The 27272-nt window shown below is 39.0% G+C and overlaps 1 protein-coding gene across 1 annotated transcript in view; it reads right to left on the reverse strand.

The window, feature by feature from the left end:
- atp9b (ATPase phospholipid transporting 9B) overlaps window positions 1-27272 on the reverse strand; it is a 286554-nt gene that overhangs the window by 41797 nt on the left and 217485 nt on the right. The window contains exons 14-16 of the mRNA XM_078216847.1: window positions 22695-22807; window positions 12600-12854; window positions 982-1143 (exon numbers count right to left, since the gene is read on the reverse strand). Of these exons, the coding sequence (XP_078072973.1) occupies window positions 982-1143; window positions 12600-12854; window positions 22695-22807 (530 nt within the window). The remainder of the gene's footprint in view (window positions 1-981; window positions 1144-12599; window positions 12855-22694; window positions 22808-27272) is intronic.

A 27272-nucleotide genomic window follows, 5' to 3' on the forward strand; every position in this document is an offset into this window, starting at 1 on the left:
CACCAACATGAAACTGCACATTCTGGAAACAGAACAAAAATCTAGGATTGGGGCGGGGGTGGAAGAGAAGAGGGGAGGAAGGTTTGTGGAACAAAGAGGTTATTGTTCTGAAAATTTGACATTATTGCCGTTTATTTCACCCATGACCAAACACGCCAAAAACAACATTTGTAATTCTGTGTGACCACAACATTTTAAAAGGATTTTAACAATGTTATGACCTATAAAGGAAAATAACAGAAGCTCATTGATGCAAGTTATTCAACATACTATGAAAGACTCTTAAACAGCTTTGACTTTTGGCTCTACAAGCCCTTCCTTTTCCACTTATTGATGCACAGTTTTCTTATTCACATTTGCATTTCACAATTATCTCTAGTGCCTTTGTTACCAGCAGATGTAACGTCTTATGTTTGCTTTGTGTCATACGCAGCAATGTGCTGTACTGGTACATTCACTATTATACGAACACTACACAGCTTGTTTTTAGGTAGTTTATGCTAGGAGCAGCTGTAGACATCTACCATGCCTTTGGCATGTGATAACAGGTGGCACAGTGGTTAACACTGCTACCTCTCAGCGCCAGGGACCCAGGTTCGATTCCCGGCTTGGCTCACTGTCTGTGTGAAGTTTGCACATTTTCCCCGTGTCTGCGTGGGTTTCCTCCGGGTGCTCCAGTTTCCTCCCACAGTCCAAAGATGTGCAGGTTAGGTGCATTGGTCATGCTAAATTCTCCCTCAGTGTACCCGTATAGGTGCCAGAGTGTAGCGACTAGGGGATTTTCACAGTAACTTTATTACAGTGTGAATGTAAGCCTACTTGTGATTAATAAATAAACTGTACATTCAGACAAGGGTGCTAAAGCTTTCCTATGTTGACCAAAAGCTGCAAACGAGCCTCAGCTGAAAGCCGTTTTACAGGATTTAACACACAACTATTTTAATGTTCCAATGTATTTTTGTCTACACTTATGAGACTCACCCTGACAATGATGCCCATTCTTTTGCTTTCAGATGTAAATGGAAAAACCTGTAGAATGATGAATGGAAGGATTTGTCCACCAGGGGTCTTCAGCTGCATAGATGAGAGATCCCTGCTCACCAATGTCAGGCCCACACTTTGCGTCCACTGTACAAGGGCCACCTAAACAAAGATCAAAGGTCAATCACAATTTTCTGCCCAGTGCACTGAAGACACCCACACAAGGTCAATGGTGATATCTAAATGAGGTCAAGTGTCAGAACGTATATCACCTGACTGAAGAGAACTATATGCTTTAATACAAAATAAACAAAATTCTTCAGAGCAAGTAGAGGGTTTATTGAAGAGTTAAGACAACTCCAAACTAATATACCCAAGTTAAAAATAATGATAATCCCCTGGGAATATAAAAGGAATCAATTATCATTTGATATCCGAAGAATAACAACTTTAAGTGTACCAACTAACAATAAGTTTATTCCTTTTGAGACTCATTATGTTGAAACAGCTGAAGTGGCATTTAGATCTACAACAGAACACTCAATGTTTCTTGTCAGTTTAGCAGAAAAGGAAATGACCTCATAGATCACGTGCTAAACATAGCATGGTGTTAGTCAAAGTAATGCAAATTCTTGGAACATGTTTACCCAAAAACATAAGCAGGTTATTGAGCAAGATCGATTAGTAGCCTATCAAAATACCAAGACAGGGCTCAGATTTCCAATACAACAAAATGTATTTACCATAATTAAAACTGAAAAGCATGCAATAAAACCCCTTGCTACTTAACATGTCTGAGCTAATGCGATTAACTTTATGAATGGTCCACTTTATGCGACCTTCCTCCTAAAGCAGCATTTTTGCAAACAGCAGCTAAATATGACAAGGTTAGAATTTTAAGCTTTTCTTTCTAATAATTTAATCATTCTCCAAGATCTAAAGTAGCATTTCTGTGTCACATCAATCAAGATGAAGGTCCTTGAATTTGTATTTTTTTTCCTCCTATAACTTTGCTTATTGGGTAGGCTTAAGTAATTTCTGCACACTCATTTGCGTGTTTAAAAGTTAGTCAGTAAAATCATTGTAATTACAATACTATAATTTTTTTTGGTGGTAGAATAACTTTTGCACAGGATGTTGTCAGCTGCAAATGATTCAATACTCAAAGATTCATTTCCAATTTTCTCCGTGAAAGGTTACTATTACAACTTGACCTGCAAATTGTATCTCTGCTAATACACTATCATTTAATTTTATGCCCCATTGTACTGAAGAGTAAAGCATGCTATATTTGGTGACTCACATCTGTTTATTATTGAAGCTCTGCTTGGTTTAACAGCCTGTCTGAATTAGCAGCCTTTCACTGCAGTTATCTTGGCTTGTTTTACCTGTTCAAAGATTCAGCATCACTCCACTTTAATCTATAATTGTCCAGTTAATGCGCGCACACAACACAGAAAACCCAAAATTTACCAAAACGACAGGGACGTTGCAAACAATGAGATTTTACCTGGGAGCAATATTGTTTTAAACAAATTATAAATGATCTGCTCTTTTTTCTGAGATGAATCAAAGTAACTATTGAATTTTTAATTTATTAGTAAGGATTTATAAATATGTGCACAATTTCCAAACATAAGCTATACGAGCAGGAATACACACAGTATAAAAGATTTGAATTTATGAATACACACCCTTGTAACAAGACTGGACTAGGTACATAATCAAACTTTGAATTCAAATAATAGTGAAAAATAAATTTCTAAAATTCATTTTAAACAAGAAAAGATAGTTACGCATTTCACAAATGAGGATACGTTGATCAAAACGTGGTCATTTTTATTTACAAATAGGAACATAATTCAGTGCAAGTCATTTATATATTTCATCATATTTATTATTCTCATATGTTATTTTTCTTGGGATGTCAATGATGTCCCTTAATGTCCATTGATAGTTGCACTGAGGGACTGGAATCACATCTCGGGGAGAACAGATAGAGATGGCAAGTCCTTGACTAAAGAACATTAATGAACCAATTGAACTTTTTTTTTTTGACTGTGACCCATCAGTTTTGTGGTCATTTTCCCAGGTATTAGCTCATCAATTACCAGACTAACTGCATTCAATTGCTCAATCTGCCATGTGGGGATTTTTGAACTCAACCTCTCGCCTAGTAGCATAACCACTAGGCTACTGTACCCTGGTGAGTCTCCATGGCATCGGTAGTGACAAGCCAGTGAATGTAGCATTTTATAATGACAGGAGCATTATACAAAGAAACATATAATATAGTTGATCTCCAGTGGCAATAATAATCGTCTCTTCAAAGAGCAGTTTCTCCGCTGTTTTGGTAGTGACTAATCTGTTTGTACGCTCTCCCTTTTGTTTGCTATCCACTCATTTTCTTTTTTGTATAGCTGTCACACATTTTTCTTACTGCATCCTTGCTTGCACATCGCTTTTTGTGCTCTACTTTTTGTGTTGTTCTTGAACACAGTCTGGAAAATGGTACAACAGAGAGGACGAGGGGCAGCGAAAATCTGGGGGGGGGGACAAGATTAGGATCAAGACTCATGGTGGGAAGGATAGGGCTGCCATTTAGGAAGGCCCATGGTGGGGGCAGCAAAAATGGCTAGGAGGTAGGTCGGTGGCGGGAAGGAAATAAATAAAGGGATAGCGAAAAGGTTTGTGGTGCGAGTTGCAATGTGTGCTATGTCTTAACAAAATGTGTTGGTTACTCCAGCAAGTAAGAATCCCCTACTTAATCTGGTTCTGGGTGTGATATAGACAATTTGGTGACCTAGGAGAGAGAGAGATCATTTGGGAACATGGCAATATCATCACAATCACTGACTGCATGAACAGGAAAAGGGAGAAGAAAAAAGGCAAGAAAACTTCGAGAGAGAAAAATGATTTGAAAGAGCAGCAATATCTTGATTGAGTGGAAGGAGAAATTGTCAAAAGGAACCAAACAAGGTCAGAATGATGAGGACTTTGTGCAGGATACAATATGGACTGCTGAGTTCCGGCTAAGATTTAAGAGATGTGGATAATGGGGGCATTGGAATAGTTACGTCTGGAAGTAACCAAGGTATGGATGAAGGAATTATAAATTAAGAACAGTTAAGGTCCATTGGGCTTATCTCATATGCTGATAAAGTATGAGTCTTCGGCACGGAATAATATTAGCAAGTACTTGAAGAAAACTCAATTAAGAGCCATTCAGCAGTTGCTACCAAAAGGCAGCTTAAATTGGGTGCAACTTTTCTTATTCTTTGAAAGAACGGAGGACTGATAAAGGCAAGGTCGTGGACATAGCTTCTATGGATTTTCATAAAAGACACAAGTCACCAGTGCCAAAGTTGGCAACAAATGTAATCAAGGCGAATGTGACCACAAGGATATTAAATTGATCGGAAGGCAAAATGGTTAAGTGGTGATATACAAATGTATTCAGACTGTTCTTCCTTATTATTTATATACACTTGACCTGCAATGTAAGTGGAGGAGAATGTAGTTAAATGTGATGACTGGCTCAATGGGCCAAATGGCCTCCTTCTGCACTGCAGGGATTCTATGACTATAAATTTTGCAAAGTGTGATGAGAGTTGTGGGAAACTTGCCAGATAGACAGGAAGACAAGGATAAATAAATCAGTGGCAGATGTAGTTCCACTGTAGATAAATAAGATGTAATACAATTTGAAAGTGGTGGGGCAACACCAACATAAGATATTCAAGAGTGAAGTAGAGGGGCCAAGTGCATGCACATGATATGCTCATACAGTGGGGGTTGCATCTAAGGACACAGAATACAAAAGGAAGTACTTGTCTACAGTAGTGTTCAGCTGGAGTATTGTGTACAGTTCCAGGCATACCCCTTTAAAGGATATATCGTAATGGGAAAGACACAGCTTAAATTTCCATGAGATTACCAAGTGGTTATGAAGAGAGCTAAGCAGGTATGACCCTTTTTTCACTTGAACTGAGAAGGTTAAAGGTGATCTGACAGAGGCGCTCGGATTATGAAGGGTAATAAGGAAAATAGTGATGGATTGCTTCCACTGATTGGTGAGATGGTTATAAAAACACACAATTTAAAAATGATCTCAAACAGAATTAAAAGGATGTTTAGAAAAGTATTTAGGTATGGGGAACAAGGAGAGAGATTTTAGACTAGATGGCTTATAAGACAAACACATGGGTTGATGTGCCAAATGTTTGGCTTCTGTACTGTAACATTTTATGATTCCATATGACATCTGTAGCCAATCAAAATCTCTCTTATTCCCCATACCTGAATGTTGAGGGTATTGCTTTACAACAACAACAACTTGTATTTATATGGCACCTTTAACAGAAGTGTTATCAAACAAAGCGCGATACTGGGCAACAAAAGGAGATATTAGATCAGATGAACAAAAGCTTAAAGTGAAAATTTATTTATTAGTCACAAGTAGGCTTACATTAACACTGCAATGAAGTTAATGTGAAAATCCCCTAGTCGCCACACTCCAGCGGCGCTCGTTCGGGTACATTGAGGGAGAATTTAGCATGGTCAATATACCTAACCAGCATGTCTTTCGGACTGTGGGAGGAAACCGGAGCACCCGGAGGAAACCCAAGCAGACATGGGGAGAAGATGCAGACTCCCCATCGACAGTGACCTGTCTATGGCAATTGAACTTGGGTCCCTGGCGCTGTGATGCAGCAGTGCTAACCACTGTGCCCACCCTTGGTCAAGAGATAGGTTTTAAGGAGCGCCTTATAGGAAAAATGCAAGGTAAAGGGGTGGAGAGGTTTTGGGAGAGATTCCAGAGCCTGGGGTCGAGGCAAATGAAAACAAAAGGAATGATTTGCTGTATGATTATTCTTTATTAGTGCGGCAGTCAAAAGCAGCACTTTATACATCTAAAGTCAAGAAAATCAGTATCATATCTCAGAGATGATTCAATTGTTTAATCAGCTGTATACTGCATACTTTGAGGTGAATTTTTTTCAAAGTTCCTGACATAGTCAATCCTCCAGGTACTGCATCGAAGATTAGCATTAAATGGGAGTAAATCACTCGAGATGAAGAATGACCCTTAACTTTGCTGGGAAGTTTCTTTCCTATCTATTAATACTAGCGTAGGTATTGCCCGATAGCAAGGCACTTATGCCTGCTCTTTGTGGCACTTGCATGGGCCAACAAAACGGTAGTAAGAATTAGGTCACCTGTCCTTTCAATATGAAATACTCTGAGATGATTTCAGATCCTTAGTGTGGAACATTCCTTTCTATTGAGATTATTTGCCATTAAGCAAATTCTTGTTAGATTTAACCTTCAAAGACATTGTTAAAACAAATAGTTAAGTACATGGCAAAGGATTAAAGTGATACTGAAGTGTAAACATGAGATGAGATCAGTAGTAAACATGACTTTTGAAGATGTTATGTGAACAACTGCTATTTGATAACAAAATATGTTTTTTTAAAAACATGCTCCATTTCACTTCATTTCCATTTTTTTTATAGACACTTAAAGCCAAATATCTGGAAGCATTATATAAATGCCCTCTAACAATTATACACAGAAACCCTATTGTATGTTTTATCTGGTGATCTCTGGTAAACGAGCAAGGTAGATCATTAGTTTTTGTTTAAAGATATGTAAACGGTGCCAATTCCATCATGTTTATTGTCATTTCTCATGACTACAGCTTATGTAATTGGACTAAAATCTGTTGCAGCCAAGTAACATGTTTGTATATTGACACACAATGATTGTAAGTTAGAGAAGTACTTTTGACTTATTACCCTTTAATGCCTTACACCCTCTCTCTGCCTTCCTTCTCTGTAACTAGTGTCTTAGCTGTGGCCTTCCTTCCTGGCATTAGTGGCAAAGGGATTCTGTGTTGAACGGGTAGGAAACATATGTGATATGGAGCTCTGATGACACATGTCACGTTTGTTCCAGTTACGAAAAAGTGCCTCAACCGCTGGCTTGATTTAGAACAATGAAACGCCGTGAATTTCAGCAGTGGCTTCAAATTTCAGTCAGTTCTCGGGAACTAAATGCAAGTGACAATTACAGAGCGAGCTTCAAGCACTTTGCAGCAGAGTTAATGCAACAATTTAACTTCCTCACATCGGGCAGCCCCCTTTATTGCCCCAAAATGTCCTGCTGTCACTGCAAGCGAGGACGGAGAATTTGGTGCCCAGCCAAATTTCCGTTCACTGCAGCGGGACCAGAAAATCCTGCCGGCGTGAATAGCTGTAAGATTCCTCCCTTAGTCTCTCACTTCCAGGCGTCATTTGATTAGCTGCGCATTAGGAATATTTGATCATTTCACCCACCCCAGACTCCTGGGTCACAGGGGGGAATTATTTTTATGAAAAAGCTTTCATTTAACATTAAAAATGTCAAAACACATCAATGCACTGAGAGAGAGAGAATGATCCATTTTGCAAAGATTGCACCCCTTTTAAAAATCAGACCTGATATTTATCAGGAATAGTTCCCCAGTGAACCCATCTCAAAAGCCACAATTATATTTTCAATGGGCACCAGAAGAAATAGGCCAATTAATTCTAAAAAAAAACTTAAATTTTAAACGAATAAAAGACACAATACTGTAGATCAGTAAAATAGCTTTTTCACCTCGCTAATCTTGGCCCTCCCAATCTGAAGATGTTAACTGCTTTTTAGGGCTGCTTATCCCATGCTATCTTGCTCAACTAAGCATCAAACATGTGTGAACCCTCAATTGTGAGCAGTGGCCGGCTGACCAACTGTGCATTCAGAGCAGAGCCTGGTCACCGATTCCCCCAATCTCATTAGCAACAGGTCTCGCTCGATAGCAGTCAAGAGTGAGCATTCTGACCAGTTCTCAGATTCGAAGGCACTCGGATACGGAGGCCAAGCGTGGAACTAACGGCCCCTGCTCAGGACTAGCTCAGAGAATTCAGCACAGATTAGGGCATCAGCCCCATGGCTTTCGCCATTTGTCTGGTTCAGCTATTGACTGGACAAACTTGCTGAGCTATTGTGGACCCCGTTAATTAATTTTACAATAACGATTCCCAGCAGCACGACTAGCATCTTTACCACCCACTTTTCAAGTACTGCCCAGCATTCCTTAAAATGTTGCTTCATAAATTATACGTAAAGTGGAGCTACTTCATTGTAATTCTGCACAACTCTTCTCAATGCTACAACATTTTAAATCAATAACAGAGTAAGGTGAGTTGCTACTCTGATATCAAAGTGAAAGAAAATGCAAATTGTTTCCAGCTAATCATTAGATTCAGTCTTGAATATAAATAACTTTGCTAAATTTTGTAAAATATATTGTTTAAAAAAAATCAATTCAAAATGTAATTTGGAAGATTAATTTTAAATAATGAGTGGAATTACTTATTAAATGATTCAAAACATTCATCTAGAAGTCTACAAAATGATCCAATACTATGCTTTGTTAGCCATCCATAGAATATTGTGCTTGTTACATAAAATATGGAAATCATAATTTTAACTGGCTACTCTTTTATGCAATGTTTTTTGTTAATTATATACATTTTCAGATAGCGGAAACTTTCAGATTCTTGACATCTGTAACAGGAGTCTTACCAAAAAAGTGTATATTCTTAGCTCATAGTTACTAAATACTTCACGGCAGTTCTTGCTTCCTCTGAGACACTAGATGGCGACTTTATTGCAGCTCTGCAGAATAAGTTTAGATTGTTCCAAAGTGCAGAAAAGCAATATTGCCTACTGAAATTATTAAAATACTTTCAATTTATTACAATATGAAATGTAGCTAAAATTCATGTTATTATCAGTATCAATAACTGACATTACTCTGACACAGTGTTTAGCACTGCTGCCTCAGAGCGCCAGAGTCCTGGTTTCAATTCCGGCCTCAGGTTGCTGTCTGTGTGGATTCTGCATGTTCTCCCCGTGTCTGCGTGGGTTTCCTCCGGGTGCTCCAGTTTCCTTCCGCATTCCAAAGATGTGCAGGTTAGGATGAGTGACCATGCTAAATTGCTCCTTAGTGTCGGGGGCTAGCAGGGTAAACATGTTGGGTTATGGGGATAGGACCTGGGTGGGATTGTTGTCACTGCAGGCTTGATGGGCCAAATGGCCTCCTCCTGCACTGTATGGATTCTATGAATAACAAATTGAAGTCTAAGTACATGTTGAGGCAAATGCAAGGTGGCTATGCATCCACTCTGGCATACAGTTGCAAAATGTGCATTTAAAATATCCTGCAGAATATCAGGACCTTTAACACTTCAAACCATTGCCTGGTGCCTCTGTCCCTTTTCAATTTGGTGCCAACTAGCCTGGAGTGGGCACAGAGACAACAAATATTTCAGTAATTCATTCATTTTATGCAAAGATGACAGGAGAAAACAGCTGCGCCTGATTTAAAATTTTCACCAGCCAGCGTGACAGAAAGATGAATTTTGTTCATGTCATTTTATTACAAGTAGCAGAGAAAATGAAAAATAAGTAAAAATTATCACACTTGAATTACCACCTCCTTAGTTGAAAAATGAGACTTACAAGAAGCTTCAACATTTCTGATGATTTTCAGTTAAATACTGCTTTTACAGTTAAGGAGCAGCCGTATATTATTTTTAACGTGAACCCTGTGTCATCTATTGTTTGCGATGTTAAAATCAATCCTGATGGCTTAGTACATTTCCAGCTGTAAAACATGTACACAAAATTCTTCCTGGGTCATTATTCCGTCAGTCAGGAATACTGCACTTTGACAACATTTCAAAACACACGGGGAATCTAAAATTTTCAAACGTGGCAGCGTTATTTCAAGTTTCTGAGACGTTTATTTGCCTGGAATATTAGGTGCAGTTATGGAATGGACAATTAGTTTTGTTACTAATACAACAACAGCAAAAAAAGTGACAAGTTTCATTTCCACAGGCATGTCATCACCATGTGTATTAACAAAAGCACACCTGTGACAAAAGATGCAAGTAAAGGGCACCGTTTTTAATGAATTCTACATTCTTCTTCATAGAACACTGTAAACAATAGCCACTAAAAATTGCTAGCCTGTCACAAATAACAAGTTTTTCACTATTATAAAAAGACTATTTAGATTTTTTTTAAAAATCACATGATTTTTCTTAAATTTAACAGCACATCAAATTATCGACAACGTGGAAAACCTTACATCATTCCTCACAAAATAAATAGCTAGTTTATGAGAATAACCAGTCATTAAAGACCATGGCCAATCATTCCCCTCTGACCACCAGGGATCAAAGGTCTACAGAGGCACTGTTTAAAGCATGCCCTTGTATTACTAGGCTTGCGACCTTTGCACTTCATCAACCTATCCACTTAGTTTATCTCCTTTTATGCTTGGCCTTTACATTAGGTCAGTGTACCTTTCTGTATTTGAAGAAAATGATGGATCTTGCTCAATGGGTATATACTTAAGACCATTAAGTTTGACTATAATATTGTTTTGTCAATGTCTAGCTTATTCGGAGACACTGCGCTTAACTCGAAACACCGCACCACAGGAGCTCCTGCGCCTACACAACAAACTGACCGCTTATCAAAAATACAAAGCACAACTACATTTTACATTAGAAATCAGACAAACATAACCGAGGCGAGCGGTTTGAGTCCAAATTAAATCATTAATGCATTAAACGAATTTTTATAGTTTTGCGCTGTAAAGATTAATGTAAAACAATTAAAAGCATAAGCTTCAAATGATAAAAATGTATCATTCAAGTTCACACTATTTTGGTTAAACAATTTTACTTTTTAAAAATGTTGCATAATTGTAAATGCAATAGGCTTATAACCATAGACAGACATTTGTAGCTTTTTAAAAATATTAACGTTAGAACTTGAAATTCAACTGAGGGAAACAGTATAAGAAAAAAAATTATAATTTTTTCTTGAGCTCGGGTCGAAATAAAAACGAGTGCTGATATAACATTAGGTAAAGATATTTCCAGTGGTTTACTGGATCACTGCTTCCATGTTGATCCTCGTAATGATGCAGTGAGGGGGTTGCATTATTAAAATTATATTTTCATACTTTTAAGTTTTCAGATGACAGCTGAAATCTCAAATGATGGGAAAACTGAAATCTAAAGCAATAGACAGAAATCCCAATATTCTGCTATTCCACAGTTCCTAAATCATAGGAACATTATACACTTTAGGGCTTTCCCCTATATTGCTTGGGCTCATGTTAATCTGGATTGCACATTTGCTCCTGTTACATTAAATTTGATCTTGACTATACGCTCCCCCATCTCCAAAAGGCCTCGAGCTTAACCCCACTTCCGACTTGGTTGTTCATGTTCCCTGCAGTGGAGCTCAATTGAAATTTTCACCAAGTAGTTATCACTGCTGGACAAGTCTCATTAAGAAACCGCTCACTGACAGAAATCTCATCCTCTATCCTTCAGTGTGATCTTGGGACAGAGCAAGAGGAAAGTATATTGCTTTTTTAAAAAAAAATAAACAGCTGTTACAAAATAAAGAACAAAACAATGAAAAAAAAACAAGAGATGAATAAAAAGCCAGGAGGAAAAGAAAACATAACTGAAGTGACGCACAAGAAAGAAAAAGAAATTGGGAAATTTAAAGACCTCATGAGAGAAAAAAAAATAAAAGCAGGTACAGGTAAAAATAAAGTTCATTATGCAGACTTTGCAGCATCAAAAGGGTACAGGTGCAATATATTTTGAATAAATCATCTCTCTTCCCCATCTCTCCCCTCCCCCCTCCCCCACCCCCTCCCCCCCTTCCCGCCCCCTTAGGATCATGGCTTCAAATTACTCCAACCCCTTTTAGTTGCTTCACAAATACACCGAAATGAAAATGCATTGACAATTCACCTCAAACTTACACCGAAGCGAAGGAACAAAGCTTTGGCTGACTTAAAAAGTCACAGACAAATCAAAATGCAAATTTATGTAAACCAGAAGGTATTGTGCATAAACCCACGGCTAGGTTTACAATACTGAAAGCATTTAGTTGCACCTCAGGCTCATGCAGATTGTTAGCTGTTCTTCAGTCAACACTGAAGATAAAATGGGTGCCAGTGGTTTCTCTGTTAAGAGATAGTATTGCTTACTTAGAAAAATCACATTCGGCCAACATTAAATGATTTAAAAGGGAGACATCAATTGAACAGTTTTGCTAAATAAAGCTCCAGGGCACAATAGTTTTTTCAATAAAATATGCTTTTAGAATGGTGCTTCAGTGATTGTGAAACACTGGCATCATCTATCATTCTAAGTACAAAAATATTCAATAAGTTAAACGATGATCCACTTAGATTTCTCCCCTTGGATTTCAAGGCATGTAATTTCAATGTACATTGCATCAATATGGCTCTTAAAAGTTATGAAAAAGGCCTTTGTTTCCCCGCTGAAATCACTGAGAAAACACATTGAAAATGTCTTATTTATCTAACCCAGTCACAATTTAATTAAATTTGGTTACCATCTTAAAGACAATACCTGTGACGGTGAACAATGTTGCTCCAAATTTACTGAAATACAAAATATTGAACTCTCTCAATTTCTGCACCTCCATAAAAAATAAATAACTGAAACAATGTAGAAACTGACCTCATCAGGACTGGAGGCTTGGTAAGTGCGATTTTCATCGCTGAAGTCCTGGTCAGCCTCAGCATATTCTGTTTCTCCATTCACCCCTGCACGTGATTCATAGACAGGTGTAACATTGTGACACAGAGCAATGGCTTTTACAGCTTCGTGTATTCGACTGTGGACAGATTTGCGAACTTTTGGAGCAGAAGTGGTTTTGCTGTTCGTGACAGTATTGGCACTACTCCCTGTCGAATAGCTGTGTGAACTATTTCCCTTAGGAGAGAAAAAAAATACATAGAGTCAAATTTGCCACACAACACACATCCCACTCCAGTGCTGGCACAAAGTTTATTTAGCCTATTGCACCAATAAGACATAGGGGGAAAATGTGTACCAGTACTCTCTGAAACTCAAGTTATATTGCTCTCACTATATTAGCAGAATTGTAACCTCAGCATTTCACCTGTTGGCAACTATATTCTAGGTTTGCGATTTCAAAATTAGCACCACTTGGTATTTTTCACAGTTCACATATTCAATAGTCTTCATTGAAATCCTGGTGACAAGAACATAAGATTTTGTGTCAAAGATTAAAGTACCCCTGAGCTAATGGTAAAACGAGATTGGTTATGAAACCAAGCCCAAGATCTGTAACCAGACTAGAGCATCATGATCATATTTTGGTAATGTTGTTAAACATGCACACTGGATTTGGACACATCATTAATTGAATAAAAAATATCCACCGCACTATTCTCCCTCATTCACATAGTACTTCAGAAACTCCTCCCAGTTAATCCCCAATTCTATATTAACCACTGTACAGGGATACAATATCGACTCAAGCCATACAAGTTCATTGTTAAAAATAGATCTTCCTTAAGGTGAATATTGACATCTGTTTTACATCCACCTTCCGAAAAATTCAACATCTCATCAACAGTACAACTGAACAGCTAAAACACACATTGTAAGCAAACTGGAGAGCCATAATGCCAACTCTCAAACGCGAAGGTACAATATGCATGAAATAAGCATCTCGTCTCTTTTCTACAACGCTCTTGTCCTATTTCATGGTTTTCCTTTCTTTCGCATTTTATCTTAAATGGAGGGAAAGAGGAAAAACTTCCCATTGAAAATGGGGTAAGGGGTCATGGTAGTCCCAAATTATATTAAATCAACTCAAATTAGATATAAAAATGTGACTAGTGGCCAAGGTTGAGCAGAGACTGTGATTTTAAAACAAGTAAGAGCAAATAAAATAGTCAAGTATTCTTTCATATATTATAAAGGTTAAGCAGAGAACTGGTGACTGTATTGGACCAGTAGACCAATTAACTCGCATGCAGCATGTAAAAATGTAACGCTCTGTATTAATTGACATTGAAACTTGCCTACTACATACAACAAACAAGTTGCTGCTACGCACAGCAACTTTAAAGCAGCTGTACAGTTTGGGGAAGGAAGGCAAAATACAAGGAGCAATGAGACTCTGCAAGTGACACCTCACCAACAGGCACTGCAAATTTTATAGCCCAAAATCTTCCTTTCTCAATGAAGGAGGAGCACAAGAGAAAGGAGCACCATAATAGCTGGAAGGGATTTTATTTTTAAAAGGTAGCACTGTACATAAATTTAAAAAAGCCTGAGGAAAGAAATAAATTGGACACATTCAAGTACACACACATCCCTATTTAACAGAAAGTTAAAATTCCTTTCTACTCGTCTCAATACACAGAAAACAACAGGCAAAAATAGCATAAATGACACAACCTCCATAACTCCTTTGTCACATTAGATTGTTGGAGTCATGCTGCGTCTTTTACAAGCACCAACTCCGCACTGTCATGTATATAAGCTAAAACTCCAATAAGATCCAGCTGCTTCTGACAGAATTTATCTCCTCCAGTGAAGCAGATCATTTTCCATTATTAACCTCCTACCCAGTGAAGGCCTTCTGGCCAGGATGTGAAATGACATACACCCCTGATCCCACCATCTCTATCAACCACTTTTCTGTTAACTTTAAGCTGACCTTACCTCATTCCATTTTAACCAGTCTCCCTTGTTGCCTGGGTGTGCTAAATTACTGAACCGTGAACTTTCTGCCCATCAAATTACAGTGTTGCCTAATAAAAGGTTTAACTTTTTACTCATTTGACAGCCTCTTCAGTTTGTGGAATAAGGCTGCATTTGTATTCTTCCAACGCTGATGCTGGTCTAACAGCAAATAAATTAAGCTGATTTACTCATTCTGCATTATGCTATGTGTATTGATGCTGCTATAATTTAATTTCACACAAATTTCATTAAAGATTATGCCCTGTGACACAAAACGTTTCCAATGGGGAAATATAATCAATTTACAATAGATGGATCTTAGATCTACTAGACTACTATATTACATAAAAAATTTGGCAGATGAAATCAATGTCAAATCAAAAAAAGCCAGACTCTGCTAACGGACTGACAATTATATTAAAATTAATATTACATGCACCATTTGCATCAGATGTGCCTTTCACAGTAAGAGCTATGGCTATATCAGGTTTGTAACTAAATGTTTCCCAAGATACAGCAGTAACGTACAAGGTTCATTATTCTGTTTCCATCAATGAATTTCTGCTTTCAGAAAAATCTTAAACAAAAAGTGGAAGCCCTCTATATTTTGCCTTGTGAAGTCTTAGCTCCATCCTCCCTATTATCAAGAAAACAACTTGCATTTATATAGCACCTTTCACAAACCCAGGATGTCCCAAAATGCTTCACACTATAAAGCCTCCTAATCACAACAAAAACAGAAAATGCTGGAAAATCTCAGCAGCCTGACAGCATCTGTGGAGGGAGAATAGAGCCAACGTTTCAAGTCTGGAAGACCCTTTGTCAAAGCCTCCTTAATCACGTATACTTTATTTATTGGGCTTTCTCTCCAACCCATCTCAGCCGAAGGGACTGTGAGCTTTGTCTTCAACCAGATATTTCAACATATAAAGCATCACTGGATAAGATGTTTACTTGAACCAGCAACTGGAACCAGCCACAATATGGCTTCTTCTAAAGAATTGTGGCCGGTGCAGTGGGATTGTGGTTGGTGCAGACTCGTTGGGCCGAATGGTCTCCTTCTGCACTGTTGTTGTCGTTCTTGATTGAGGTAGGGTTGGTAAGTGTCTCAGAAGAACAACAGCTTATCAATCACAAAGTGTGATAAATAGTTATTCCCACCATGTATTAATATAAAAATAAATGTAATAGCATTAAGTCTGTGGTAATCATTAGAAGCACGGAAAATATTTTATGAGCAGCTAATGGGCAGGTAAACCTCTGGGAAAAGTTCCAAGGAGCTTTCATGGTCTGAGGCACAGTCAGAAGTTTCTTTACAGTTAGAGATAGCAAGGAATTCAACATGATAGAACTTGGGTTTTAGCGTTTCATCATACATATTAATGGCTTGGACTTTTAGAGTTGTATATCCAAGAGTGCAAATCAGGTTATAAGGCATAGTATCCTGTGTAGATGGCGCAAAACGTTGCAAATAGACATAGACCATGTGAGTGAGCAAAACTAAAGCAGAATGAATTAAACACTGTAATCATCAACTTTGGACCCAAGAAAGATTGACTGGGTTGTTTCCTTAATTGAGAGAGACTAGGAGATACAGATGTAAAAAAGAGTCACCAAAAACTAGAGTATAGATACAAAAAGCAAGCTAAAGGACAAATGGAATATTGGTCATTATCTCAAACAGGGACTGGAACGCGAAAGTGAGGTTACAGTCATACAAATCCTTGGTCAGACTTTATTTGGATAACTGCAGTCAGTCTTGGGCACTGGAGCTCAGTGAAGATAGATTGGCCTAGGAAGGAATATAACATTCATTGGAATGCTACAGGGTTTAAAGGGTTATACTGAGGATAATTTGCATTAACTTAGCTTGCATTCCTGAGTTTAACAGTTTGAGGAATTATTTAATCAAGTTTTTAAAATTGATAATGGCATTTGAAGGGAGAAGAATCCAGAATTGGAGGGCCTAATCTTAAAATTAGGCTATTTAGAAAGAGAAGCAAGAACCACCCCCACCCAATGCAAATTTTTAAGATTAAAAGTTTAAAGTTTATTTATTGGTGTCACAAGTAGGTTTACATTAACACTGTGAAAATCCCCTAGTCGCCACACTCCGGTCGGTGCCTGTTCGGATACACTGGGGGAGAATTTAGCATGGCCAATACACCTAACCAGCACATCTTTCGGACTGTGGGAGGAAACCGGAGCACCCAGAGGAAACCCATGCAGACACGGGGAAAAGGTGCAGACTCCGCACAGACAGTCACCCAAGGCCAGGAATTGAACCCGGGTCCCTGGCACTGTGAGGCAGCATAACGGGTGGCGGAAGTGTAAATCTGGAATTTGCTCCTCCAAGAAGCTTTGATGCTGGGTGTTTTCAAATTGCACAGTAAAGGCATCAAGGCATGTGGAAATAAAACTCTCTGCTTTTGGGAGTTAAAACAGAGATCAGCTATGATCAAATTGAACGTCAGAACATGCCTGAGGGGGTTCAATGGCCTACTTCTGTTGCTATGATGCTGATGTGGAGATGCCGGCGTTGGACTGGGGTGAACACAGTAAGAAGTCTCACAACACCAGGTTAAAGTCCAACAGGTTTATAAACCTGTTGGACTTTAACCTGGTGTTGTGAGACTTCTTGCTATGATGCTGACCGGAGATTGATAAAGCCTTTTAAGATTCAGGTTTTCCTGAGTTTTTAACGTAAGAATGAAATAAAAATGCTTGGTTGTGAATGGAATTAGTGTTTATCCCAGTGCCAATATTTGCACTTGCATTCCAGCCCTTCCAGGGGCTGGAAGTTCCATTGTGCTTTGCAGCTTGCGAAGTGCTTTATTGATAAAGTAGACAAACACAGCAAGGTCCTGTTAAACAGCATGGAGAGAAGTGACCAGTTGGTTGAGAGATAAATATTGGCTAAGGTGTACAAGGAGAACTCAGCTGCTGTTTCTTTTGGTTTCAGCTTCCTTTCGGACCCTTTTTGTCCAAGGTTAATTTGCTCCTCTATACATTGAAGAAACCTAATAAAATGGCCTCACTTGCTGTTAGGATGCCACTATTGAGGATGACATGAACATATGTCACGTTACTGTGAGTGACAAAAGGTGCTTCCTTTGATGCAGTGGAGGTCACCTCTCTAGTAAATTTGATGTTGTCTTCTTAATGACATGAAATCGGACAGTAATATTCATGTATTTCAAGGACCACTAAGGACAATGCTTCCCATCGAAGCCTGCTTCCCACAACATACATACAATGCACTGACAAACCAGCATCTTAAATGATAGTTGCACAAAATGTTTTTTAAAAAACAACACTTTTTCCTCATCCCTTTTATTCCTATACATTGCAATTGCACAGCAACAGCTATCTTTGCCACAGTGGTTAGCACTGCTGCCTCACAGCGCCAGGGACCCGGGTTCAATTCTGGCCTCAGATCACTGTCTGTGTGGAGTTTGCACATTCTCCCTGTGTCTGCGTGGGTTTCCTCCACACGCTCCGGTTTCCTCCCACAGTCCATAGATGTGCAGGTTCGTTTGATTAGCCATGCTGAATTGACCCGAGTGTCGGGAGGATTAGCAGGGTAAATATGTGTGCTTACGGGTATAGGGCCTGGGTGGGATTGTGGTCGGTGCAGACTTGATGGATCAAATGGGCTCCTTCTGCACTGTAGGGATTCTATGATGACAGGACCATACAAAGGACGGCTGACCTTGGGTGGGATTTCTGGTCTAGGGGTGAGTGTGGCCTGAAAATCCCACCCAGTATCTTGATTTAGTGGTCTTAGAAAAACTTAATTTAGTTAAAGTTCGATGCAGAAATGTGACTTGCTTCATGCGAACCTCGGTTCAGTGGTAGCACTCTTTGTTCTGAGTCAGAAGGTTCAAGTCCCAGTCTAGATATTTGAGTAGATAATTTAATCTTACATTTCCATAGGATATTGAAGGAATAGTATGTTGTTGGTGCTGCTGTCTTTCAAACGAGCCATAAAATCAAGGTATAGGAAAATGGAAGATCCCATGGCACTACTTGAAATAGGTTCTCGCAGTGTTCCAGCCAACATTTCTCCTTCAATCAATATCACTTAAGTGGTTGCCCAGTCAGTTATCACACCTTGCTTTTTGAGAGCTTGCTGTGAGCAAATTGATAGCCATGCCGCCATTATAAAATGGGCTATTCTTCATTGCTTTGGAAGACTGGAATTTTGCATTTTTTTGGGGTAAATCACCTTTCAAAATTTTCTTTTTGTTTGCCTTTTTGTTCCAAATTAGTACGCACTAACTAACATAAATCCAAATCATTTGAGAGCAGTTTGGGAAAACCAAGTCTGCACAAAATTCTATTTCATAGAACACACTATTGCTGATTGACCTTGGGTTAACATGGAAGTCACTTGGGCAATTTATTAGACAAAATTATATTGAAGACAGCAGCAGAAAGCCTAGCACTCCTCTTTATTTAGTAAATGACATTTGGAGGCAATAGTCTTGTGATAAATATTGAGAATGAAGTTGGACATGAAAAGTAATAAATTATAAAATGTCATTGACATTTAGTTCTTAAATTAGACTGTATTGACAATTTCAGGAAAATAAATTGGCACAGCAATTCTTTACTAAATGCATAGACATCTCAGTCTTGGTTTTCAATAAATGCCCATCAGTTTTACCAAAGAGGACTATTTTGCAAGATCACAAAATTCACACTGCCATTCTTTTTGACCTTGTATATTTTATGGCTCTTAACAAAGGCTCATTTAAGAGGGAAATTTGCTATTAGACGATATAAATTGTGTATGCAAATGACAACAGATTTTGCTTTAGGGCAATGAAAGATGTTCCACAACTAATGCATCTTTTTGTAGGTCCTGATACAGGTGAGATATTCTCCTCACTAGCTGGACTACCATGATATGCTATTTATTTCAAAAGCAAAATATATGGATGCTAGAAATCTGAAATAGAAATCGTTACAACTTTGCAGCACGTCAGACAGCACTTGCTGAGGGGGAAAAAAACAAAAGTTAATGCTTATTTTTCAATCTCAACTTATGATGCTTGACATGCTGCATAGGTGCAACAACTTCTATTTCGATTTCAGACTTCTAGCATCCATTGTTGCCACGTTTTGTTATTTCAAGTCAGTTCAAAAGTATTTTAATATAACTACTTGAATTGGAATAGTACTCAACACCATTATGTGAACTGGATTAAACACTGTTAGATGACCCATAGCAATGTACTTGGTAGATATCATTCAGTTTAGACACTTGAGTGAACGCTTCTTAATAAATAATAGAATGATTGTAAAACTGGGCTCATAAGTATGTTTAATAACCAAAATTAAATTTGAGCAGAGGAGACTAAACTTTGCACCAGATTTATGCAAATGTTTAATTGAGGCTTACTGATTAATTTTTGAAAACTGTCAAAAGCCAGCTTCTTCCAGAAAAGGTTCTAAACATGGAACTACAGAACGGAACGCGTTTAATAATAATCCATTACAATATGTCGGCAACCGCAACAGTACTATGCCTTCTGCAACACTCTCCCACTCCCTCCACAGAATGCTTCTGGGCTTTGACTCAAGACAGCCTACTTCTCCTTCCCTTCTCCCAGGTACTGAAAGGAGTCACGACTCCACCTTCTCACAGCCCAGTCCATTAGAATTTTTGCATTAAATTGAGCCTGCTGAAGGTTGTCTACAGTGTACTATATTTGGTCATCAGTCTGACTAGGATGGCAGCCCACTCGCTGGCTTATAAACGTTCTTGGGTGATAAATCTCACTGAGATTCTTTAATCACATTGCAACTAGCTTTTCCAGATGGTCTTTTAATTCTCATCCCAATTAATGATAGCCTTGTTCATTCATCAGTTCATCTGTCTCTCCATCCTAAAATTAGAAGATGTACAATAAAAATAAGTCTACAGACTGTACCAGAATCATCAAATTTCAACAGAAACTCCACACAACTTTTTTTTGGGGGAAGTTGAATTTCAGTTTTTTGAGCGAAGCAGTGAAGTGGAAACGCAAGAAAAATAATTCCATAAATCCATACCAATTTTCCCTGCAAAGTTTCTCAAAGCACTTTTTTTTGCAAAGTGATTTTAAAAGAAGAAGCAACAACATCTGGAATTAGAAAATACATACAATTGGAGAAGTCTGTGGCCAATAATTACCACACAATATATTTTTGTTTTTCAGCCTCTCCCTAGTAGTTTTATGGTCACATGCGAGACTAGATGAACCTCGCATGTAGTTCTAATGAACATCATTTGTCTAGTAGCAACATTCTTAAGCCTTGTAAAATAATCAAGTATCTATTCTAATCTGTGGAAGACAATTTAAACACAACAAGACACTCAGAATTTAAGATTTTGCAACCGGAAATGGTATTCCACCTTTTGGACCACTGATATTCTTTGACAACCACTTAATTTCAGGCTCCACTGATATAGCTAAAGAAATATTCAAGCTACACTTAATAGTAATGATCTGAATTCAAACTGATATGAATGCTTAAATCTGAATACGAAAAATCCACGGTATACTAATGTATAACCTATCAAGCCCACTCACAAACTACAGGTTTTCCAACAACTACATAGGCTACCATCTAACTCAGTACCTTTAAGCATAAGAACAATGAAAGAAAGTTTACATTTGTTTGTTGTACTTATTCTAGGAAAATAAAAAGGCCATATCCAATATAAATCATGCTTTACAACTGTGCTGATCATTGTAAACAACTGGAAAATAATTTCTTATTTGAAATGCGATGCCATTCATTCCCTGAACTACTTACATATTTATGTTGCCACAAACAACTGATTATACTCTGAAGCAGAAATAATTGTGGTATGTGCATTATGAGAACATATTCCAGATACATTGTGTGTGGCTGTGGTGATTGTCCCTTTAAGGGCAACTGAGTAAGGGTCTCCTGGCCTGGATGACCGATTGAGACTCAGAATGGGGAATCACCCCGGGGGAGGAGCTCTTTTAGGCAAGGATGTTCCAGAACTAGCTGCAGACATGTAGATCCTTATAAATAAATCTTCACCAATGAAGTCTCTGAATGTGCATCATTACAGTATGCATTTCTCTGAATGTGCATCATTACAGTATGCATTTCTCCACTCCACCTGACGAAGGGACAGCCTGTTCCGAAAGCTAGTGGCATTTGCTACCAAATAAACCTGTTGGACTTTAACCTGGTGTTGTTAAACTTCTTACTGTGTTTACCCCAGTCCAATGCCGGCATCTCCACATCATCATTACAGTGGCAGAGGCTTTGACCATCCCAAAAGTATTGCAAAGTATCTTTGTTGAAAATAAACTTTAATCAAATATACCGTACAACACAGTGAATATATGATTGCAGTTGCTACCGAATGACTTAAAAAAATCAAAACAGTTCAAGCGCATATTGGATGGAGAAATTTGAAGGCAGAAAAGTAGTGCCGACACATACAATCAGGATGCTTTGCAGATTTATTTCACTTCACCTGGATATTTTAAGTTATGCACGTTTTGGTTTACCTGCTATCTCCACCTCTCCCCTTTTCTTTCTCTCCTGGAGACACTGGTTCTTACCAGGGTATAGTTTTGCAACCACCAAGCACCTTCCGATGCATTGCCCGAAGGGCCATTATTTACTCTCGACATTAAGCTGTGAATATCAGCAAAATCCACGCACACAAGGCTGTATAGCAGGAGCCCTAGTCAACTTTATCTTGCCCTCAACGAGGAGTGCCCCACCACAATTGTGATCAGCAAACCGAGACTGATCTCTAAACCCAAAGACCTTCCTGGGCAACACAGTTCACAAACTAGAGATGTCTCGGGGCAATTGGAATGGTTCGCATTTTGCTCTCAGAGGATTAAAGTAAACATTCTCCAGAATCACTATGACAAACAGAATCTGCAAATAGCATTTCAGACACTTCTTTTCGCTCAATTTAAATTCACTACAATCCCATTAAAACTATTGCTGTTTGTTCAAAAACAGTGGAAATAATTCATGTAAACGAAGATTTGAAATATATACCTGTGCATAGGAGCCAATGATATGGCTTTGTATTTCATCCATTGTGTCTGTCCCATAAGAAACGGTGCCCAAGTGGAGACGCTTGAAAACCATCTCATTCTGTGTAAGGGTTCCTAAATTAAATACAGGAGAGAGAAAAAAAACGTATAGATACAACAAACGGTCTAAATTCACCAGCAGCTTCTTATTACATTTCAACAGGAAACTCACACTTAAACTTGACCAATGATTCAATTATACAAACTGTTTGGTATAAGGTACATCAGCTCCAATAATGTCACTGTGCCACTCTGTAGTTAATAGGGCAGCATGGTGGCACAGTAAGTGGTTGGCACTGCTGCCTCACAGCGCCAGGGACCTAGGTTCAATTCCATCCGGTCACTGTCAGTGTTGAGTTTGCACATTCTCCCAGTGTCTGCATGGTTTCCTCTGGTGCTCTGGTTTCTGCCCACAGTTCAAAGATGTGAGAGTTAGGTTGCTTGGCCATGCCCCTTAGTTTCAGGGGGACCAGCAGGGTAAATACGTAGGGTGAAAGGGTAGGGTTAGGGCCTGGGTGGGATTTTGTCGATGCAGGCTCAATGAGTTGAATGGCCTCCTTTTGCACTGTAGGGATTCTACAAATTCCATTCTATTCTTGCATCATGAATCTCAATCTGGTTTGCTTCTTGTGTCCCGGATAACCATTTGTGCAAGAAGTGCCATCAGTTGCAGCAGCTCAAACTCCAAGTTTCAGAACTGGAGCAGCTGCCTGCCTCACTAGGATGTATCCACATCTGTAACTGTGCTCTCGATGGAGAGCACAGTTACAGATGTGGTCATCCCACAGCTTAAGAGTTATGCAGGGAGAGGGGGAATGACCACCAGACAGTCAAACAAAGAGCTAGGTAGGTACTGCAGGATCACCCTGGGTGCATCCCAATCTCTAACCCGTATTCAGTTCCAAATGAACACTGAGGAGTCATGGCTCATCTGGGAAGGGCAGCTAGAACCAAGTCCATGGCATCATGGGAGACTCAGCTGTATGAGGCGGGGGTCACAAGGAAGACTAGAAGAGCAATATTGATAGGCGACTCAATTATTATGGGAATAATAGGCACTTGTGCAGCCGCAGACATGAATCCAGGATGATGTGTTATCTCCCTGGTGCCAGGGTCAAGGATGCACCCCAAGGAGGGGGGAGGGTGAACAGCTAACAGCCATGGCCTACAATGGTACAAACCACGTAATCCTAATCCTTCAAAGAGGAGATAGTTCCAATACAATCGAAGCACATTCCCTTAAGAGAGAAAAGTAGAGAAAACAAATCCAGAGGTCCTTGGATGACAAGAGAGATAGAAATAAAAAAGAAAAAGTGTGCTTATGACAGATGTCAGGTCGAAAATACAACTGAACTGAGCACCAGGCTGAATATAGAGGGTTCAAAGAGGAGTCAAGAAAGCAAATAAGAGAAGCAAAGAGGGAGTATGAAAAGAGACTGGCAGCTAATATAAAACGGAATCTATGTCTTCTATGGGCATACAAATAGTAGAACAGTGGTACGAGGAGTAGTAAGGCCGATTAGGTACCAAAATAAAACATTTATGCATGGAGGCAAAGGGTATAACTGAGGTATTAAATGAATACTTTGCATCTGCCTATACCAAGGAAGATGCTGCCAAGCCATGGTGAAGGAAGAGGTAATTCAGACACTCAAAGGGTTTAAAATTGATACGGTGGTAGTATTCGATAGGCTGTCTAAGTTGATAAGACACCAGGACTGGATGAAATACATCCAAAAATACTGAAGGAAGGGAGAGCACAAATTGTGGGGGCACTGGCCATAACTTTTCAGTCTTCCTTAGATTCAGGGGTGGTGCCAGAGGACTGGAAAATTGCAAATGTTACACGCTTGTTCAAAAAAGCATGTAAAGGTGAACCCAACAACTATAGGCCAGTCAGTTTAACTCCAATTTGGGGGAACTTTTAAAAAACAATAGTTCAGGACAAAATGAATGGCTACATGGACAGATGCGGGTTAATTAAATAAAACTGGTATGGATTTCTTAAGGGAACATCAAACGAAATTAGAGTTTTTTAAAAAAAGGAACAGAGGATTTTTTTATTCATTTGTGGAACATGGGCGTTGCTGGCTGACCAGCATTTATTGTCCATCCCTAGTTGCCTTTGGAGGGCGGTTGAGAGTCAACCACATTGCTGTGGCTTTGGAATCACATGTAGGCCAGACTGGGTAAGGATGGCAGATTTCCTTCCCTAAAGGACATTAGTGAACCTTGATGAGGGCAAAGCTGTTGATGTGGTGTGTGTGGACTTCCAAAATACAAGTGATATAGTGCCGCACAGAGACTTATGAGCTAAACTGTAGCTCATGGAATAAAAGGGACAGTAACAACATGGAAATGGAATTGGCTGAGTGACAGGGAACAGAGAGTAGTGGTTAATGGGTACTTGATGGGCTGGAGGCTCGCGGAATTCTCTAGAGGTCAGTGATGAGACCCTTGCTTTTCCTGATACAAATTAATGTTCCAGACCATTGTGCACAGGGCGCAATTTCAAAATTTTTTGTGGGTGATACAAAACTTGGAAACATTATGAACCATGAAGAGGATAGTGTAGAATTTCAAAAGAACATAGGCAAGTTGGTGGAATTGGCAGAAAAGTGGCCAATGAAGTTCAATGCAGAGGGGCAATTTTTTCACACAGAGGGTGGTGTGTGTCTGGAACAAGCTGCCAGAGGTAGTGGTAGAGACGGACACAATTTTGTCTTTTGAAAAGCAATTAAACAGTTACATAGGTAAGATGGGTATAGAGGGATATGGGCCAAATGCTGGCAATTGGGATTAGCTTAGGGGTTTAAAAAAAGGGGAAGCATGGACAAGTTGGGCTGAAGGGCCTGTTTCCATGCTGTAAACCCCTGACTCTATGACTCTAAACGTGAAGTGATTCAGTTTGGCAGGAAGAACTGAGAGAAACAATTCAATGGGGTACAACTCTAAAAGGGGTGCAGGGAAAGAAGGACAGGTTGAGAGATCAGTCAATAAAAGTATACAGTATTCTTAGATTTATTAATGGAAGCATCAAGTACTACAGCAAGGAAGTTATGTTAAACTTCAACTGAACTGTTGTGTCCAAGTCTGGTGCCACACTTTAGGAAAGATGTGAAGGCATTAGAGAAAGTGCAGAAAAGATTCATGAGAGTGGATCCATTGATGATGAAGAATTTCAGTTGCAAAGATAAATTGGAAAATGTAGGACTGCTTTCCTTGGAGAAAAGATGGCTGAGAAGGGATTCGAAAGAGGTATTCAAAATCACGAGGGGTCTGGACAGAGTAGATAGGGAGGGATTCGTGAAAGGGTCAAGAATGCAAGGACATAGATTTGAAGTAATTGGCAAAAGAAGCAAAAGCGACATGAGGAAAATCTTATTCATACAGCGAGAGGTTAAGGTCTGGATTGCATTGCCAGAATGTGTGGTGGAGGAAGATTCTACTGAAGAATTTAGAAGGGAATTAAACTGTTATCTGACAAGGAAGAAAGCGCAGGGTTTCAGGAAGAAGGCAGGATAATGGTACTTATGGAATTACTCAAGAGTTGGTGCAGACATGATGGGTCGAATGGCCATCTTTTGCAATGTAACAATTGTATGATTCTATTCTATAATTCTGTTAATCGTAGAAGTGATTGCCAAATTTGTTGTTTCAGCAACCTGCTTTTAAATTCTCTTTGACATTAATTCTCTTTCCTCTTCTTGCTGAGGTAAGGTGAGATGTATCTTCACTATTTGAACTTTGGTCACCAAAATAACTTGTAAACAATCTCTACTCCCCTGTCTTCATCCAAAGTGAAGTCCTAAACCATGTGATTAAGACAGCTAATTAAATAACAGCTAACTCGTTGTCATGACTACAATTAGAAGCAGGTCCTTGAAGTTTCAAGAGGTAATAATTTTCCAAACACATCAAGATGAAATTAAACAATGACAGACAGGAGAAATAAGCAGAAAATAAGGACCACGGCTTCCTAATATCACAATTTAAAAAAAGATTCCCCTCTCCTCCAGTAATTCTTTAGGTCAGTTTCACTCTCTCACTTCAATAGAAAGCAATAGATAGGTAACCATGTCACCTGAGTCAGAAGGTCATTGGTTCAAGTCAAAATCAAGACAACCTTTCATCGAACACAGAGATCAAATGCATTAAGTGGCTAATCCAAGGTCCAAACTGATTCCTTGTCACCACTTGATGAGAAGAGCTTTCCAAGAGTTCTTGGACAGACTAAAAACAGAAACGGATTTTAAAGGAAATTTATTCCTTACAAAGCCAAAGTGCAGAGTGGACAGGGAAAGCCCTTCATCCATCTCCTTGCTTGTTCCAAAAGCCAATTCAAATTAAATCCAATTCCTGGTCCCCACAACATACTAACTGATGATGTATCTCACTACTACTTAAGGAACCTTGCCGTGTGCAAATTGGTTGTCCACATCACAGCAAATGAACCTCAAAAAAAGTGGGCATGAAACATTTTGGAACATTGAGGTTTCCGAGAAAGACAAATGAACTGGAGTTCTTTCCTCCTCATTCC

Source organism: Mustelus asterias, chromosome 7, assembly GCF_964213995.1.
Source record: "Mustelus asterias chromosome 7, sMusAst1.hap1.1, whole genome shotgun sequence".
In the NCBI taxonomy this organism is placed as follows: Eukaryota; Metazoa; Chordata; class Chondrichthyes; order Carcharhiniformes; family Triakidae; genus Mustelus; species Mustelus asterias.